This window comes from Hyla sarda, chromosome 3 (assembly GCF_029499605.1).
Source record: "Hyla sarda isolate aHylSar1 chromosome 3, aHylSar1.hap1, whole genome shotgun sequence".
Lineage (NCBI taxonomy): Eukaryota > Metazoa > Chordata > Amphibia > Anura > Hylidae > Hyla > Hyla sarda.
Window position 1 is genome coordinate 266,805,443 of NC_079191.1, and position 16,918 is coordinate 266,822,360.

The 16,918-nt window shown below is 47.8% G+C and overlaps 1 protein-coding gene across 1 annotated transcript in view; it reads right to left on the reverse strand.

Annotated features, from left to right (window-relative positions):
- Positions 1-2,706: 2,706 nt before the first annotated feature.
- Positions 2,707-16,918, reverse strand: part of SLC2A12 (solute carrier family 2 member 12) — an 81,862-nt gene continuing 67,650 nt past the window's right edge. The window contains exon 5 of the mRNA XM_056563324.1: positions 2,707-3,019. Coding sequence (XP_056419299.1) covers positions 2,935-3,019 — 85 coding nt within the window. The 3' untranslated portion in view covers positions 2,707-2,934. The remainder of the gene's footprint in view (positions 3,020-16,918) is intronic.

Consider the following 16,918-nt stretch of genomic DNA (forward strand, 5'->3'; position numbering starts at 1 on the left):
CTCATCACCTGCCTAATACCATCCCGGTAAAGAAGCTGGTGGCAGCATCATGGTGTGGGGGTGTTTTGAAAACCTGATCCAGAGTACTCTGGAGCTTAGACTTGGCTGTGAAGGTTCACCTTCCAACAAGACAATATTGGAGTGGCTAAGAGTCCTTATATTGAACAAATAAATTATCTTTTAAAAGTCCTGGAAATGGCTTCCATCAATGGTCCTAATCCAACCTGACAGAGCTTGAAAGCATCTGAAGAAAAGAATGGCAGGAAATCCCCCAAACCAAGGTGTGCAAACATTGTGGGATCATACCTAAGAAAACTGGAGACTGTAATAACTGCAAGGTGCTTCAACTAAGTACTGAGTAGAGGGTCTGAATCATTATGTTTTCACTTTGCCTTCATGAGGTATTGAGTGCAGAATCGTGGATGAAACTTTTTTTTTCTTTATCTTTTAGCATAAGGCTGCAATGCAACAAAATATAAAGCAGGTTGCGGGGTCTGAAGACTTTCCGAATTCATTGTTTATAAGCTCTATTCACTGGCATCATACTTTATTTTTTCCAGAAGCTACAATCAGCATCCAGGATCTGTTTTTGGTTTTACTCATTGGCATATTATGTAACCATTGTGATTAAATATAAAACATTTTGAAAATGTATCTTTATTATAAAAATGCAACATTGCTTTATATTTCTTGGTAAAATCTATCACACTATAATATAAATTAAATGCAATAATGATTCAATAGGTAGTCTACACTTATTAAAAAAAAAAATTTCTTATACTAGCAGCATTTTGTAGATACCGTATTTTTCGCCCTATAGGACGCACCGGCGCATAAGACGCACCTAATTTATAGGTGCAAAATCTAAAAAAATAAAGATTTTGAACCCAATAGTGGTCTTCAACCTGCGGACCTCCATATGTTGCAAAACTACAACTCCCAGCATGCCCGGACAGCCGTTGTAGTTTTGCAACATCTGGAGGTCCACAGATTGAAGACCACTGCATAGGAGGTAATACTCACGTGTCCCCACCGCTCCGGACCCGTCACCGCTGCCCTGAATGTCGCTCCATCGCTGTCGCCGTGTCCCCGTCGTTCCGGAACGTCTCTGCTGCCGGCCGGGTATCCTCGCTCTCCGTTGCCGCCATCACGTCATTACGCACACCGACGCACGTACGCGACGACGTGATGACGAGGAAGGAGAGCGCCGGCCATACAGGGGATCCCTGAACGGAGAAGACACCGAGGAGGCAGGTAAGGTCCCTCCCGGTGTCCTGTAAGCACTAACCCGGCTATTCAGTCGGGCTGTTCTGGACCGCCGTGGTGAAATCGCAGCAGTCCCGAACAGCCCGACTGAGCAGCCAGGTTAGTGTCACTTTCCCTTCAGACGCGGCGGTCAGCTTTGATCGCCGCGTCTGAAGGGTTAATACAGGGCATCACCGCGATCGGTGATGTCCTGTATTTGCCGCGGGTCCCGGCCGTTGATGGCCGCAGGGACCGCCGCGATAGGGGTGTATTCGCCGTATAAGACGCACCGACTTTTTCCCCCCAGTTTTTGGGAAGAAAAAGTGCGTCTTATACGGCGAAAAATACGGTACCAGTACTTAAAATGCAATTCTATGGATCATTCTGTAATCGTATCAACAATATAAATGGAAATGATTGTAGAGCAAGGAAGGGGATCAGTCTAGTCATTACTAGACAATGTTTACTGCCATTGCCAACAAAGAGTACAGTCATGGCCAAATCTTTTGAGACTGACACAAAGTTTTCTGCTTCAGTGATTTTACATCTAGGTCAGTCCTTAAAAAGTGGGTGGACAAGTAAAAGCGCAGAAACTGTGGTAAACTCCAAGCACTGATAAGAATAGGTTGTCAACAGTCAGGATTTGGCCCAGAAGCTGATACCCAGAATGCCGGGGGATGGGGCGAATTGCAGAAGAAGGGTGAACACTGTAAATATATGTATTTGTTAATAAAAGTTTAAAAACGTATGAACTGCTTATAATTGTACTTCAGTATATCATAGAAACATATGACTAAAAGATGTAAAAACACTAAAGCAGCAAACTGTGTGAAAACCAAAACAATTGGCCAGAACTGTATAGTAGTAATGTACGGCCTCACCTGGAATATGCTGTTCAGTTTTGGTCACCTGTCCATAAAAGGGACACTGCGGAGTTGGAAAGGGTGCAGAGACGCGCGACTAAACTAATATGGGGCATGGAACATCTTAGCTATGAGGAGCGATTAAAGGAGTTACAATTGTTTAGTCTTGAGAAGAGACGTTTAAGGGGGGATATGATAAACGTATATAAGTATATTAATGGCCCATACAAAAAATATGGAGAAAAACTGTTCCAGGTTAAACCCCCCCAAAGGACGAGGGGGCACTCCCTCCGTCTGGAGAAAAAAAAGTTTAGTCTCAAGGGGCGACACGCCTTCTTTACCGTGAGGACTGTGAATTTATGGAACGGTCTACCTCAGGAACTGGTCACAGCAGGAACAATTAACAGCTTTAAAACAGGATTAGATACATTCCTGGAACAAAATAAGATTAATGCTTATGAAGAAATATAAAATCTCATCCCTTCCCCAATATCGCGCCACACCCCTACCCCTTAATTCCCTGGTTGAACTTGATGGACATATGTCTTTTTTCGACCGTACTAACTATGTAACTATGTAACTATGTAACTATGTTTTTTTGGTTGTTAAGAAACATTGCATTTTGTCTTTCAGAATGACCTATGTAGTATTTACATAAGGAATTGCAAGCCAAGTGATAACAAACACTATAATTTATAATTGTGGTTTAGGTCATTGTCATTTCTAACAGTACAATGTATGAAATAAAGACATTCACTGCAGATGCTTCAGGGGGTTACATCCGACCCAGAGCGCCATCTTCTCATTTATCCCCCAGAAACGACCTCTAAGCAGTGTTCTGAGAAAGTTCCATTGGCACCAACTTCTGTCTACTTCTACTCCTGGAGCAGAACGAATGGAACACGTAACTCCTGTAAAATAATTGGACAGTTCATGATTTAAAGAAGACAATACATTCATTGGTCCATCTACAAATGGCTAAAAGGGAACCGGTCATTTTGTTTTACCATCTCCCTTTAACTGCAAGCACCTCTATATAGGGGCAATTGAGACCTTTCTGAACATAACTATGTGTGCCATTATAACGTAAAAGGGTTTGGGTGACTACACACTAGGAGGGTATATATAGAGAAGTAGATCTGTGCCGAGGTACTGAGTTGCACTATACTTGTAGTGCCAAAATACAGTAAAATAGAAATATAAGAGTTCAGACCTCAAGGAACAGTACCCAAATGTGGTAAATAGATAAATATATAGATATAAAATAGATAAATATAAATATAAGTATAAATGAATGGTAACTAGAGATGTGGCTGTTTTAAAAGTGAATAATTTATTACTTGCATAAAGTAGGTAAGGGTTGAATTCTGAGCAGGGCCCTTGCTACAGAATCAGCACACTAAATACTAATATAAAATATACAATAATATAGATAATAATAATGATAAAAAATGCTGATTAGTAAAAACAATTGAATGTGATGGGGATGGCTGAGAATCTGCCAGTTAGGCTGCAATATAGATGTCTTTGATAATAGTTCAAAGAATTGATACCATTAGAATTAGCAAAGTTCAATGTACAAGTTCATGGTTCACAGTGCATCTCTGAAAATATGTAGGTTAATGCAGAGAGTAAGTATAGGATCGCAGGCTGGCACGGGTTCGCATCTGGCCTACTAAAGATGTGACCTGCTGTCCAGGGCTCAAGTCCTGCAGGAACTCATGGGAACGGAGTCCCTGCACTTTTTCCACAGCAGGAACGCAGTTCCCATTAGCAGGAGGGAGCCCTTAAAGGAATATCTTATCCCGGAGGTCCCACCGCTGGGGACCCCAGCGATCTTGACTGCGGCACTCCAGACATCTGGTGCACTGAGTGAACTTCGCTCCGTGCCGAATGACTGGCGAAGGGGGGCATAAGCTTGTGACGTTACGGCCATGCCCCCTCCATACAAGTCTATGGGAGTGGGCGTGACGGACGTCATGTCCCCTCCTATAGACTTGCATTGAGGGGCTGTGGCTGTGACATCACGAGCCTCCGGTGCTGCACCCAACGCCCTAAACGAATGGCGAGTGTAGCAGGGAGAATGCGGGGTTCCCCCGCAGCAGGACCACCGCAATCAGACATCTTATCCTTTGGATAGGGGATAATATTTCTAGGGGTGGAGTACCCTTTTAAGGGGAAATCTTGGGTGAGTTCCCACACTTTTTTCCCCAGGACTTGACCCCTGCTGCTGTCCCAGCGCGATGTGCAACTGGCAGTTACGAGGATGTGGTGCCATGCAGGCGTGAAGGCTGGCAGATGGAGGTGAGACTTGTCTGTCTGTAGAATGCTGTGGGATGATGTAGGCTTTGTATGTCCTCTGGATGTCCTCTGGGAGGCACGAAACGGCATCCGGCTCAATGGAAATCAGCCCAGGTAAGAGATTTGGTGTGAGCGCTCCATGTCTGTTACCTGGGCTGATTTCCACTGAGCCGGACGCCGTTTCGTGCCTCCCAGAGGACATCCAGAGGACATACAAAGCCTACAACATCCCACAACATTCTACAGACAGACAAGTCTCACCTCCATCTGCCAGCCTTCACGCCTGCATGGGACCACATCCTGGCAGTTCTGCATCGCGCTGGGACAGCAAGTCACATCTTTAGTAGGCCAGATGCGAACCCGTGCCAGCCTGCGATCCTATACTAACTCTCTGCATCAACCTACATATTTTCAGAGATGCACTGTGAACTATGAACTTGTACACTGAACTTTGCTAATTCTAATGGTACCAATTCTTTGAACTATTATCAAAGACATCGATATTTCAGCCTAACTGGCAGATTCTCAGCCATCCCCATCACATTCAATGGTTTTTACTAACCAGCATTTTTTATCATTATTATTATCTATATTATTGCATATTTTATATTATTTTATATTAGTATTTAGTGTGCTGACACTGTAGCAAGGGCCCTGCCGGAGTTCAGCTCTTACCTACTTAATGTAAGTAATACATTATTCACTTTTAAACCAGCCGCATCTCTAGTTACCATTCATGTATACTTATATTTATCTATTTACCACATGTGGGTACTGTCCCTTGAGGTCTGAACTCTTATATTTTTATTTTATGTGTGCCATTAATAATATAGCAAACCTTACAAAAAAGCAGTTTGGAGAACTTCTGCATTATATGTTTATCAATCTATAAGCATATGCTGGACATTTCTTTAGCAGGCAGATTTTGGTGCCACCCGCTTGTCCTGCATCATCTACTATTCTCTGCTAAAAGACACCAGTCTAGCCTAAAAGGGTTTTGCTAATATTCACTTCAATGGAAACTGTGCTGCAGAAACCCGGGGCCACCACTACACAAGGAACAGAGACAACTGCTATTGGCTATTATTATGTATATGCTGGTCCCACGACTTTCCAGAGGATATGCCATCAATGTTAAAAACCCAGAAACCCCTTTAACCCCTTAAGGACCAGGCCAATTTTATTTTTGTGTTTTTGTTTTTTCCTCCTCGCCTTCTAAAATCTATAACTATTTTATGTTTCTATCTACAGATAGATAAAATGTACGGCGAAACCCAAAAAATATTTTTTTTAGGGAGGAAATTTTTATGAAAACCACAATTTTGCACATTTTGGAGGGTTTCGTTTTTACACTATACACTTTACGGTAGAAATGACATGTGTTCTTTATTCTGTGGGTAAATATGATTATTGACACGATGCCGGCTGGCAGGTAGTGGATCCTCTGTGCCAGAGAGGGATGGCGAGGACCGCGCTAGTGGACCGGTTCTAAGCCACTACAGGTTTTCACCAGAGCCCGCCGCAAAGCGGGATGGTCTTGCTGCGGCGGTAGTGACCAGGTCGTATCCACTAGCAACGGCTCACCTCTCTGGCTGCTGAAGATAGGCGAGGTACAAGGGAGTAGGCAGAAGCAAGGTCGGACGTAGCAGAAGGTCGGGGGCAGGCGGCAAGGATCGTAGTCAGGGGCAACGGCAGGAGGTCAGGAACACGGGCTAGGAACAAACAAGGGAACGCTTTCACTAGGCACAAGTGCAACAAGATCCGGCAAGGGAGTGCAGGGGAAGTGAGGTGATATAGGGAAGTGCACAGGTGGAAACTAATTAAGCTAATTGGAAGATTGGGCCAGGCACCATCATAGGTGCACTGGCCCTTTAAATCGCAGAGACCCGGCGCGCGCGCGCCCTAGGGAGCGGGGCCGCGCGCGCCGGGACAGGACCGACGGAGAGCGAGTCAGGTACGGGGACCGGGGTGCGCATCGCGAGCGGGCGCCACCCGCATCGCGAATCGCATCCCGGCTGGAGGCGGGACCGCAGCGCACCCGGTCAGTGGATCTGACCGGGGCGCTGCAGCAACGAGGATGAGGCGAGCGCTCCGGGGAGGAACGGGGACCCGGAGCGCTCGGCGTAACAGTACCCCCCCCCTTGGGTCTCCCCCTCTTCTTGGGGCCAAAGAACCTGAGGAAAAAAAAGTCAATTTTTCCGTGATGAGGTCCGATGCACATTAGGAGGGGTTCTGTGCGGAAACGCATGAGACAGTCCAATCTTTCATTGTTAATACAATAGATGTAGAGGGGTCTGGCGAGACTGGTCACAGGGACGTAGAACCTGTTGATAAGAGAGGCCAAAAAAAATTTTCCTGCAGATCCGGAATCCAAGAAGACCATAGTAGAGAAGGAGAAGGTAGAGGCAGATATCCGCACAGGCACAGTAAGGCGTGGAGAAGCAGAGTTGACATCAAGAACTGTGTCACCTTTGTGCGGAGTCAGCGTACGTCTTTCCAGGCGGGGAGGACGGATAGGACAATCCTTCAGGAAGTGTTCGGTACCGGCATAGTACAGGCAAAGATTCTCCATGCGGCGTCGTGTCCTCTCTTGAGGTGTCAAGCGAGACCGGTCAACTTGCATAGCCTCCGCGGCGGGAAGCACAGGAACGGATTGCAGAGGACCAGAGGAGAGAGGAGCCGGGGAGAAAAAACGCCTCGTGCGAACAAAGTCCATATCCAGGCGGAGCTCCAGACGCCATCCGGAAGAACGCATGTCAATGCGAGTGGCAAGATGAATGAGTTCATGCAGGTTAGCAGGAGTTTCTCGTGCGGCCAGAACATCTTTAATGTTGCTGGATAGGCCTTTTTTAAAGGTCGCGCAGAGAATCTCACTATTCCAGGACAACTCGGAAGCAAGAGCACGGAACTGAATGGCGTACTCGCCAACGGAAGAAACACCCTGGACCAGGTTCAGCAGGGCAGTCTTGGCAGAAGAGGCTCGGGCAGGCTCCTCGAAGACACCACGGACCTCAGCGAAGTAGGACTGGACTGTGGCTGTGGCAGGATCATTGCGGACCCCATCAAATTTGTCCGGCAGGGACAAGCAGGGGTTAGGAGCGGCCGGTTGCTGCGGAGGAGTTGCAGGAGCCGGCGGAGGAGATTGTTGTTGCAGCTATAGCTGTGACTGAATTTGCTGTATCTGTGACTGAAGATGCAGTGTCACGGAGGTCAAGTATGCCAGCTGTTGATTTCGTTGGGCGATCTTTAGGGCTTGCTGGGCGACCAGTGTAGGGAGGTCGGTGACAAGTGGCAGAGGAACTTCAGCGGGATCCATGGCCGGATCTACTGACACGATGCCGGCTGGCAGGTAGTGGATCCTCTGTGCCAGAGAGGGATGGCGAGGACCGCGCTAGTGGACCGGTTCTAAGCCACTACAGGTTTTCACCAGAGCCCGCCGCAAAGCGGGATGGTCTTGCTGCGGCGGTAGTGACCAGGTCGTATCCACTAGCAACGGCTCACCTCTCTGGCTGCTGAAGATAGGCGAGGTACAAGGGAGTAGGCAGAAGCAAGGTCGGACGTAGCAGAAGGTCGGGGGCAGGCGGCAAGGATCGTAGTCAGGGGCAACGGCAGGAGGTCAGGAACACGGGCTAGGAACAAACAAGGGAACGCTTTCACTAGGCACAAGTGCAACAAGATCCGGCAAGGGAGTGCAGGGGAAGTGAGGTGATATAGGGAAGTGCACAGGTGGAAACTAATTAAGCTAATTGGAAGATTGGGCCAGGCACCATCATAGGTGCACTGGCCCTTTAAATCGCAGAGACCCGGCGCGCGCGCGCCCTAGGGAGCGGGGCCGCGCGCGCCGGGACAGGACCGACGGAGAGCGAGTCAGGTACGGGGACCGGGGTGCGCATCGCTCCTGAGCCATGTTGTGCGCCTGCAGAGCATTTTACGTCAACATATGGAGTATTTCCATACTCAGAAGAAATTGTGTTATAAATTTTGTGGGGGTTTTTCTCCTTTTATTTCTTGTGAAAATGAATAGTATGGGGCAACACCAGCATGTTAGTGTAAATTTTTTAATTATTTTACACTAACATGCTGGTGTAGCCCCTAACTTTTCCTTTTCATAAGGGGTAAAAGGAGAAAAATCCCCCCAAAATTTATAACACAATTTCTCCTGAGTACGGAAATACCCCATATGTGGCACTAAACTGTTGCCTTGAAATACGACAAATTAGAAATTTGCAATAGGGGCAGACTCGGATACAAGCATGGAGCTTGTCTCCACCAAAACCCTACGGCAGTGTTTCCCCAACAGAAAAGTGAATTCCCAGCATGCCTGGACAGTCAATGGCTGTCCGGCAATACTGGGAGTTGTTGTTTTGCAACAGCTGGAGACGTTTTTTTTTAGTTTTTTTTTCCAGAATAAGTATTTATTAAGTTTTGAGAAACACAAAAACACGGGTAAACAATTGTCAGAGTCAAATGACAATCAAGAAGTCATATACGTTTACATTGTGGCATGGTATAGTGTAGTTAGAAGATTCTTCACATGTCCAATCAAAAAAAATACAAGAAAAAGGAACCATATGGTAACTAAAACCAAGCGGTAAGACCACAGACCTAGTGGCGCAACACAACAAGGTGTTACAGGTACAAGGAGTATAATATATAAAGTATTGGTCTATATTGTACCGTAACATAATCAATAAGTGGACCACCATGAATAAGTAGTCCCATGTCAGGCAATGTAACATAGAGAACTAATGAAAATCAGAACAGCCGAAAGAGAGAGGCTGTAAAGAGAGAGAGAACAGGTGAGCAGGGGGCAAAGAAGGGAAGGGGAATGGGAGTGCGTAGGAATGGGAAGGGAAAGACCAGCATGGTAGAGAAGGGGCAGATAAGAATACGTCATCTTACCTTGTGGAGAACGAGCAGCCGGCGACCTCCGGACCTAGGCAGCAGCGCAATAAGAAGTGATCTGCACTTAACTAGCTAGGTGGGAGTTAACATATTCCGGAGAGGCCATATAAGCAAGCCAGGGACCCCATATAGCCTGAAATTTATCGATCTGTTTGTTATTGACAGCTGTGAGTTCCTCCATCCTACAAACATGTGATATTTCCAGAAACCAGGACGAAATTGAAGGCGACGAGGACGATTTCCATAGTCTGGGAATTATCGTTCTGGCAGCTAGAAGGAGGTAGCGCAACAAGCGGGCACGTTTTTTATTTTTATGGGGGGGGGGGGGGCGTCTAAGGATGTGTAGGTGAAGTCTTACTTTTTATTTTGTGTCAGTGTAGTGTAATATTTTTAGGGTACAAATTTTTCTGCAGCTCAAACTTTTAGAAGGAGACTCACTGTAATCCCACCCTTGTGAATGTACCTTGTACATTCACATGGGGGGTGGGTGTTGTCCCAAACCTTCAGCTGTTGCAAAACTACCACTCCCAGAATGCACTGACAGACCGTTTTGCAACAGCTGTAGGCACACTGGTGGGGAACCACTTAGTTAGGAAACAGACTCTAACTCAGTGATTCCAACCCCTGTGCCTCCATCTGTTGCAAAGCTACCACTCCCAGCATGTACGGTCTGTGAGTGCCTTCTCGGAGTTGTAGTTTTGCAACAACTGGAGGCACACGGGTTGGAATCACTGGGTTAGGAAATAGACTCTAGCTCAGTGTTTCCTAACCAGTGTGTCTACAGCTTTTGCAAAACTACAACAGCATGCACAAACCGCCGAAAGGCATGCTAGGAGTTGTAGTTATACAACAACTGGGGAAGAACAGTTTGGAGACCGTTGAGTAGCGGTCTCCAAACGGTAGCCCTCCAGATGTTACAAAACTACAACTCCAAGCATGTACGGACTGTCCAGGCATGCTGAAAGTTTTAGTTCTGCAACATCTGAAGAGCCAGATATTGCAGAACTACAGCGCCCAGCATCCCTGACTGTCTGGGCCTGCTGGGAATTGTAGTTTTGCAACTTCTGGAGGGCTACAGTTTGGAGACCACCGTATAGTGGTCTCCAAACTGTGCCATTTCAGATGTTGCAAAACTACAACTCCCAGCTGAAAGTTGTAGTTTTGCAACATCTGGAGGAACACAGTTTGGAGACCACTACACAGTGGTCTCCCAACTGTGGCCCTCCAGACATTGCAAAACTACAACTCCCAGCATACCCAGACAAGCCTTTGGCTGTCTGGGCATGCTGGGAGTTGTAGTTTTGCAACTTTTAGAAGTCCACAGTAAAGATCACTTACCAGCGATCTTCATTGCAGCCTCCTCCACCACCGCACTTTTTGGCCTTCCTCCTCCTGCTGCTGCCTGATGTTCCTGCCGCCGCTGCTCCGATGCCGGCCATGCTCCTCCCTTGGCCGCACTTGTTCCCCCCGCTCTGCCCAGACTTCAATCGGTGGGCAAAGCGGGGGAAATTATCTTTAACCACCCGCCCCCAACTGCCATTGATCGGTCAGTCCTGATCAACCAATGGAAGGGGATAGGAGGAGGTGGCAACCCTGCCACCTCGCTCCTATCCTTCAGGATGATTGTCGCTGATCACTGTTATTTACCGGACGATCGGGTCACCAGTGACCCGATTGGCCCGGAATCGTCTCAAATCGTCGGTCTGAATTGACAGGCAATTTGCGGCAATCGCCGGCATGGGGGGGGCAGGGGTCTCAGGACCCCCCTGGGCATTGCCACGAGATGCCTGCTGATAGATATCAGCAGTCATCCCGGTCCGATCACTGTCCGGCGAGAGGTGGTGATGGGAAATACGGAGGGCATATAGGTACACCCTTCGTCCTTATGTACCATGACTCGAGGGCGTACCTGAACGTCCTCTGTCCCCAACAGGTTAAAAATATTAATCCCTGCGGTACTAATCAGCTGCTGTATGCCTCACAGGAATTTCTTTAATTTTTTTCTGACAACAGTGCTCTCTGCTGACATCTCTGTTTGTTTCAGGAACTGTCCAGAGCAAGAAAGGTTTGCTATGGGGATTTGCTCCTGCTCTGGACAGTTCCTGACATGGACAGAGGTGTCAGCAGAGAGCACTGTGGTCAGACAGAAAAGAAATTCAAAAAGTAAAGAACTTCCTCTGTAGTGTACAGCAGCTGATAAGTACTGGAAGGATTATGATTTTTAAATAGAAGTAATTTACAAATCTGTTTAACGTTCTGGCACCAGTTGATTTAAAAAAAATTGCCTTCCACTGGAGTACCCCTTTTAGAGTGGAAACAAACTACTAGAAGACAGAAGGTGTGTCTCTTTTTATACATTGTCCCATATAGAGAACGGACAGCAAGCTACTTGAATTTACCTTTCTACCTGCAACATCATGCTGCGGCCGGCACGCCCCCTGCACGGGACAGCCGCGGCCCTGTACAGGAGATCACAGGGGGTCCCAGCGGTCGGATAGGGGATAAGTGTTAATCACGCTGCAGATGTCCTTTAATAAAGATTAGTGATTTTAATAAACTAGGACTTGTCTTGCGGTGAATTTTGGATTAAAGTGTCCTAAGTAGACAGTATCAGTTTTGACCTGCTGTAAGTTTACAGAATGTTTAACCCTTCAACAAGGTAATTTTTCATGCTGAGTTTTATTTGCTTCTTTGCGCACCGTTATACTAAATGTCTTTGAACAGAAATTAGCTCTTTTCTAAAAATTAATTTAATTAATATTTACTTATACACTTTATATGGGCACTATTAGATGCAGAATCTTTTTATATGTTGTTACTGATGAAAATTAAAGACCTTTTGTAATATGGTTGTTTACTTTTTTTTTTATATTTTAGAAAGGAAACAGCTCCTGAAAATCCCACCACTAGGGGTCACCTTACCTACTGGGACATTAATCAGTCCTGCAGCAGCATCAGGTTTGTCCATGAGTAAAGGAGAAGAGATGATTCATGAACAAGGCTGCATGACCAGACACACCAATCACCTCCCACCACCACAAGGAAGGGACACTCCCCTTTCTACCACACACCAATCACCTCCCACCACCACATCCTGAGAGGATTTCTAACAATTTGAGCTAATGAAAAGAAGTATTTTTATAATAAATATAGAAGATAAAGGCATAAAAATGAGATATACATGGTCAGGATTAGGTGCTGAGTAACATATTCATTGTTTTGGGGACATCTGACAGGTACACTTTAACCCCTCAACGACGCAGGACGTAAATGGTGAGATGGTACTTAACGCTCCAGGACATACATTAAGTCCTGTACATGACCGCGAGCAACGGATGACCCGGCTACTGATAGCAGCCAGGGACCCTCCGGTAATGGCTGACATCCGGGATTGCGCAGATGTCTGTCATTAACCCCTCAGATGCCGTGATCAATACAGATCAAGGCACCTGTGGCTGTGCGGTCACTAAAAAAGATGATCGGATTGCCCCCAGTGCTGTTGCAGAGATCCGATCATCCATAATGGTGGACGGAGGTCCCCTCACCTGCCTCCATCTGTGTTTCGGCGTCTTCAGTTCTGGTCTGAGATTGAGCAGACCAGAGCAGTAGATAGACGATAATACTGATCAGTACTATGCCTTATGCATAGCAATGAACGGTATTAGTAATAAAATGATTGCTATTAATAGTCCCCTATGGGGACTATTAAAGTGTAAAAATAAAAGTAAAAAAAGTTTTAAAAAAAGCAAAAAAAAATTGAAAAATCCCCTCCCCCAACAAAAATGTAAATTGTCCCTTTTTCCCCATATTACCCCCAAAAAGTGTAAAAAAAAACATTTTATTAACATATTTGGTATCGCTGCGTGCGTAAATATCCAAGCTATTAAAATATAATGTTATTGATCTTGCATGGTGAACAGCATGAACATGAAAAAAATTAAAAAGTTCAAAATTGATGCTTTTTTATAACATTTTGTTCCAATTTTTTTTTTTTTATAAAAAAATGTATTAAAAGTTTTATATATGCAAATGCGGTATCACTAAAAAGTACAGATCATGGTGCAAAAAATGAGCCCTCATACCACCGCTTATACGGAAAAAGAAAAAAGTTATAGTTCAGCAAAATAGAGGAATCTTAAAAGTACTTGTTACGCCTAGCGCTCCGGGCCCCCGCTCCTCCCCGGAGCGCTCACGGCGTCTTTCTCCCTGCAGCTCCCCGGTCAGTCCCGCTGACCGGGAGCGCTGCTCTGTCATGGCCGTTGGGGATGCGATTCGCACAGCGGGACGCGCCCGCTCGCGAATCGCATCCCAGGTCACTTACCCGTTCCCGTCCCCTGCTGTCATGTGCTGGCGCGCGCGGCTCCGCTCTCTAGGGCGCGCGCGCGCCAGCTCCCTGAGACTTAAAGGGCCAGTGCACCAATGATTGGTGCCTGGCCCAATTAGCTTAATTGGCTCCCACCTGGTCCCTGACTATATCTAACCTCCTCCCATGCACTTCCTTGCCGGATCTTGTTGCCCTTGTGCCTAGTGAAAGCGTTTTGTGTGTTTAAAAACCTGTGTACCAGAACTTCTGCTATCTCCCCTGACTACGAACCTTGCCGCCTGCCCCCGACCTTCTGCTACGTCCGACTTTGCTTCTGCCTACTCCCTTGTACCTCGCCTATCTTCAGCAGCCAGAGAGGTGAGCCGTTGCTAGTGGATACGACCTGGTCACTACCGCCGCAGCAAGACCATCCCGCTTTGCGGCGGGCTCTGGTGAAAACCAGTAGTGTCTTAGAACCGGTCCACTAGCACGGTCCTCGCTATCCCTCTCTGGCACAGAGGATCCACCTCCTGCCAGCCGGCATCGTGACAGTAGATCCGGCCATGGATCCCGCTGAAGTTCCTCTGCCAGTTGTCGCTGACCTCCCTACGCTGGTCGCCCAGCAAGCTCGTCAGATCGCCCAGCAGTCGCAACAGATAGCGCAACAAGATCACCAGCTGTCGTACTTGACCACCATGACACAGCAACTCCAGTCACAACTACAGCAAGTACAGTCACAGCTACAGCAGCAACAACCATCTCCTCCGCCAGCTCCTGCACCCCTTCCGCGGCGAGTGGCCGCTCCTAGCCTCCGCCTGTCCTTGCCGGACAAATTTAATGGGGACTCTAAGTTTTGCCGTGGCTTTCTTTCGCAATGTTCCCTGCACTTGGAGATGATGTCGGACCAGTTTCCTACTGAAAGGTCTAAGGTGGCTTTCGTAGTCAGCCTTCTGTCTGGAAAAGCCCTGTCATGGGCCACACCGCTCTGGGACCGCAATGACCCCGTCACTGCCTCTGTACACTCCTTCTTCTCGGAAATTCGAAGTGTCTTTGAGGAACCTGCCCGAGCCTCTTCTGCTGAGACTGCCCTGCTGAACCTGGTCCAGGGTAATTCCTCCGTTGGCGAGTACGCCATACAATTCCGTACTCTTGCTTCTGAACTATCCTGGAATAATGAGGCTCTCTGCGCGACCTTTAAAAAAGGCCTATCCAGCAACATTAAAGATGTTCTGGCCGCACGAGAGACTCCTGCTAACCTGCATGAACTCATTCATCTAGCCACTCGCATTGACATGCGTTTTTCTGAGAGGCATCAAGAGCTCCGCCAGGAAAAAGACTTAGATCTCTGGACACCTCTCCCACAGTCTCCACTGCAATCTGCGCCTAGGCCTCCCGCCGAGGAGGCCATGCAAGTGGATCGGTCTCGCCTGACCCTGGAAGAGAGGAATCGCCGTAAGGAAGAGAATCTTTGTCTGTACTGTGCCAGTACTGAACATTTTTTGGTGGATTGCCCAATCCGTCCTCCACGTCTGGGAAACGCACGCTCGCACCCAGCTCTCGTGGGTGTGGCGTCTCTTGATGCCAAGTCGGCTTCTCCACGTCTCACGGTGCCTGTTCGGATTTCTACTTCAGCCAGCTCTCCCCTCTCAGCCGTGGCCTGCCTGGACTCTGGAGCTTCTGGGAATTTTATTCGGGAGTCCTTTGTGAATAAATTCCGCATTCCGGTGACCCGTCTTGTCAAGCCACTCCACATTTCCGCAGTCAACGGAGCCAGGTTGGATTGCACCGTGCGTTACCGCACGGAGCCCCTCCTAATGTGCATCGGACCTCATCACGAGGAAATTGTATTTTTTGTCCTTCCTAATTGCACTTCTGAAGTTCTCCTTGGACTACCCTGGCTTCAACACCATTCCCCAACCCTGGATTGGTCCACTGGGGAGATCAAGAGTTGGGGTCCCTCTTGTTCCAAGGACTGCCTTCAACCGGTTCCCAGTACTCCCTGCCGTGACCCTGTGGTTCCTCCTGTATCCGGTCCCCCTAAGGTCATTAAGGACTCTGCCTGCCACAGGAAATGCCCCTCCCCCCCTCCCAGTCCCATCAGGCAAGCCTCTGTGTCCCCTCATGGCCCTCGTCCTGGTGTCACACTGCCCCGTGCCAGGTCTCGCCCTCTGCCCTCTCTCCCCATTCCTACTCCTGCGGTTCTGCCTGCCGTTGAGGAATCCCTCCATCCTTTCCCGGTGTCCTCATCCCAGGGGAGGCAGTTACCGGACAAAGAGAAGGGGAGACCTAAGGGGGGGGGTACTGTTACGCCTAGCGCTCCGGGCCCCCGCTCCTCCCCGGAGCGCTCACGGCGTCTTTCTCCCTGCAGCTCCCCGGTCAGTCCCGCTGACCGGGAGCGCTGCTCTGTCATGGCCGTTGGGGATGCGATTCGCACAGCGGGACGCGCCCGCTCGCGAATCGCATCCCAGGTCACTTACCCGTTCCCGTCCCCTGCTGTCATGTGCTGGCGCGCGCGGCTCCGCTCTCTAGGGCGCGCGCGCGCCAGCTCCCTGAGACTTAAAGGGCCAGTGCACCAATGATTGGTGCCTGGCCCAATTAGCTTAATTGGCTCCCACCTGGTCCCTGACTATATCTAACCTCCTCCCATGCACTTCCTTGCCGGATCTTGTTGCCCTTGTGCCTAGTGAAAGCGTTTTGTGTGTTTAAAAACCTGTGTACCAGAACTTCTGCTATCTCCCCTGACTACGAACCTTGCCGCCTGCCCCCGACCTTCTGCTACGTCCGACTTTGCTTCTGCCTACTCCCTTGTACCTCGCCTATCTTCAGCAGCCAGAGAGGTGAGCCGTTGCTAGTGGATACGACCTGGTCACTACCGCCGCAGCAAGACCATCCCGCTTTGCGGCGGGCTCTGGTGAAAACCAGTAGTGTCTTAGAACCGGTCCACTAGCACGGTCCTCGCTATCCCTCTCTGGCACAGAGGATCCACCTCCTGCCAGCCGGCATCGTGACAGTACTAATTTGGTTAAAAAGTTTGTAATTTTTTTTAAAGCAGTAAAATTGTAGGAAAGTATGTAATCATGGGTATTATTTTAATCGTATTGACCCACAGAATAAATAAAGCATGTCTATTTTACCATAAAGTATACAGCATGAATACAAAACCTTCCAAAATTAGCAAAATTGCAGTTTTCTTATCAATTTCCCCACACAAATAGTATTTTTTTAGTTGCACCATACATTTTATGGTAAAGTGAGTGATGTAATTACAAAGCACATACTAGTCTGTGGATGAAAATATAAC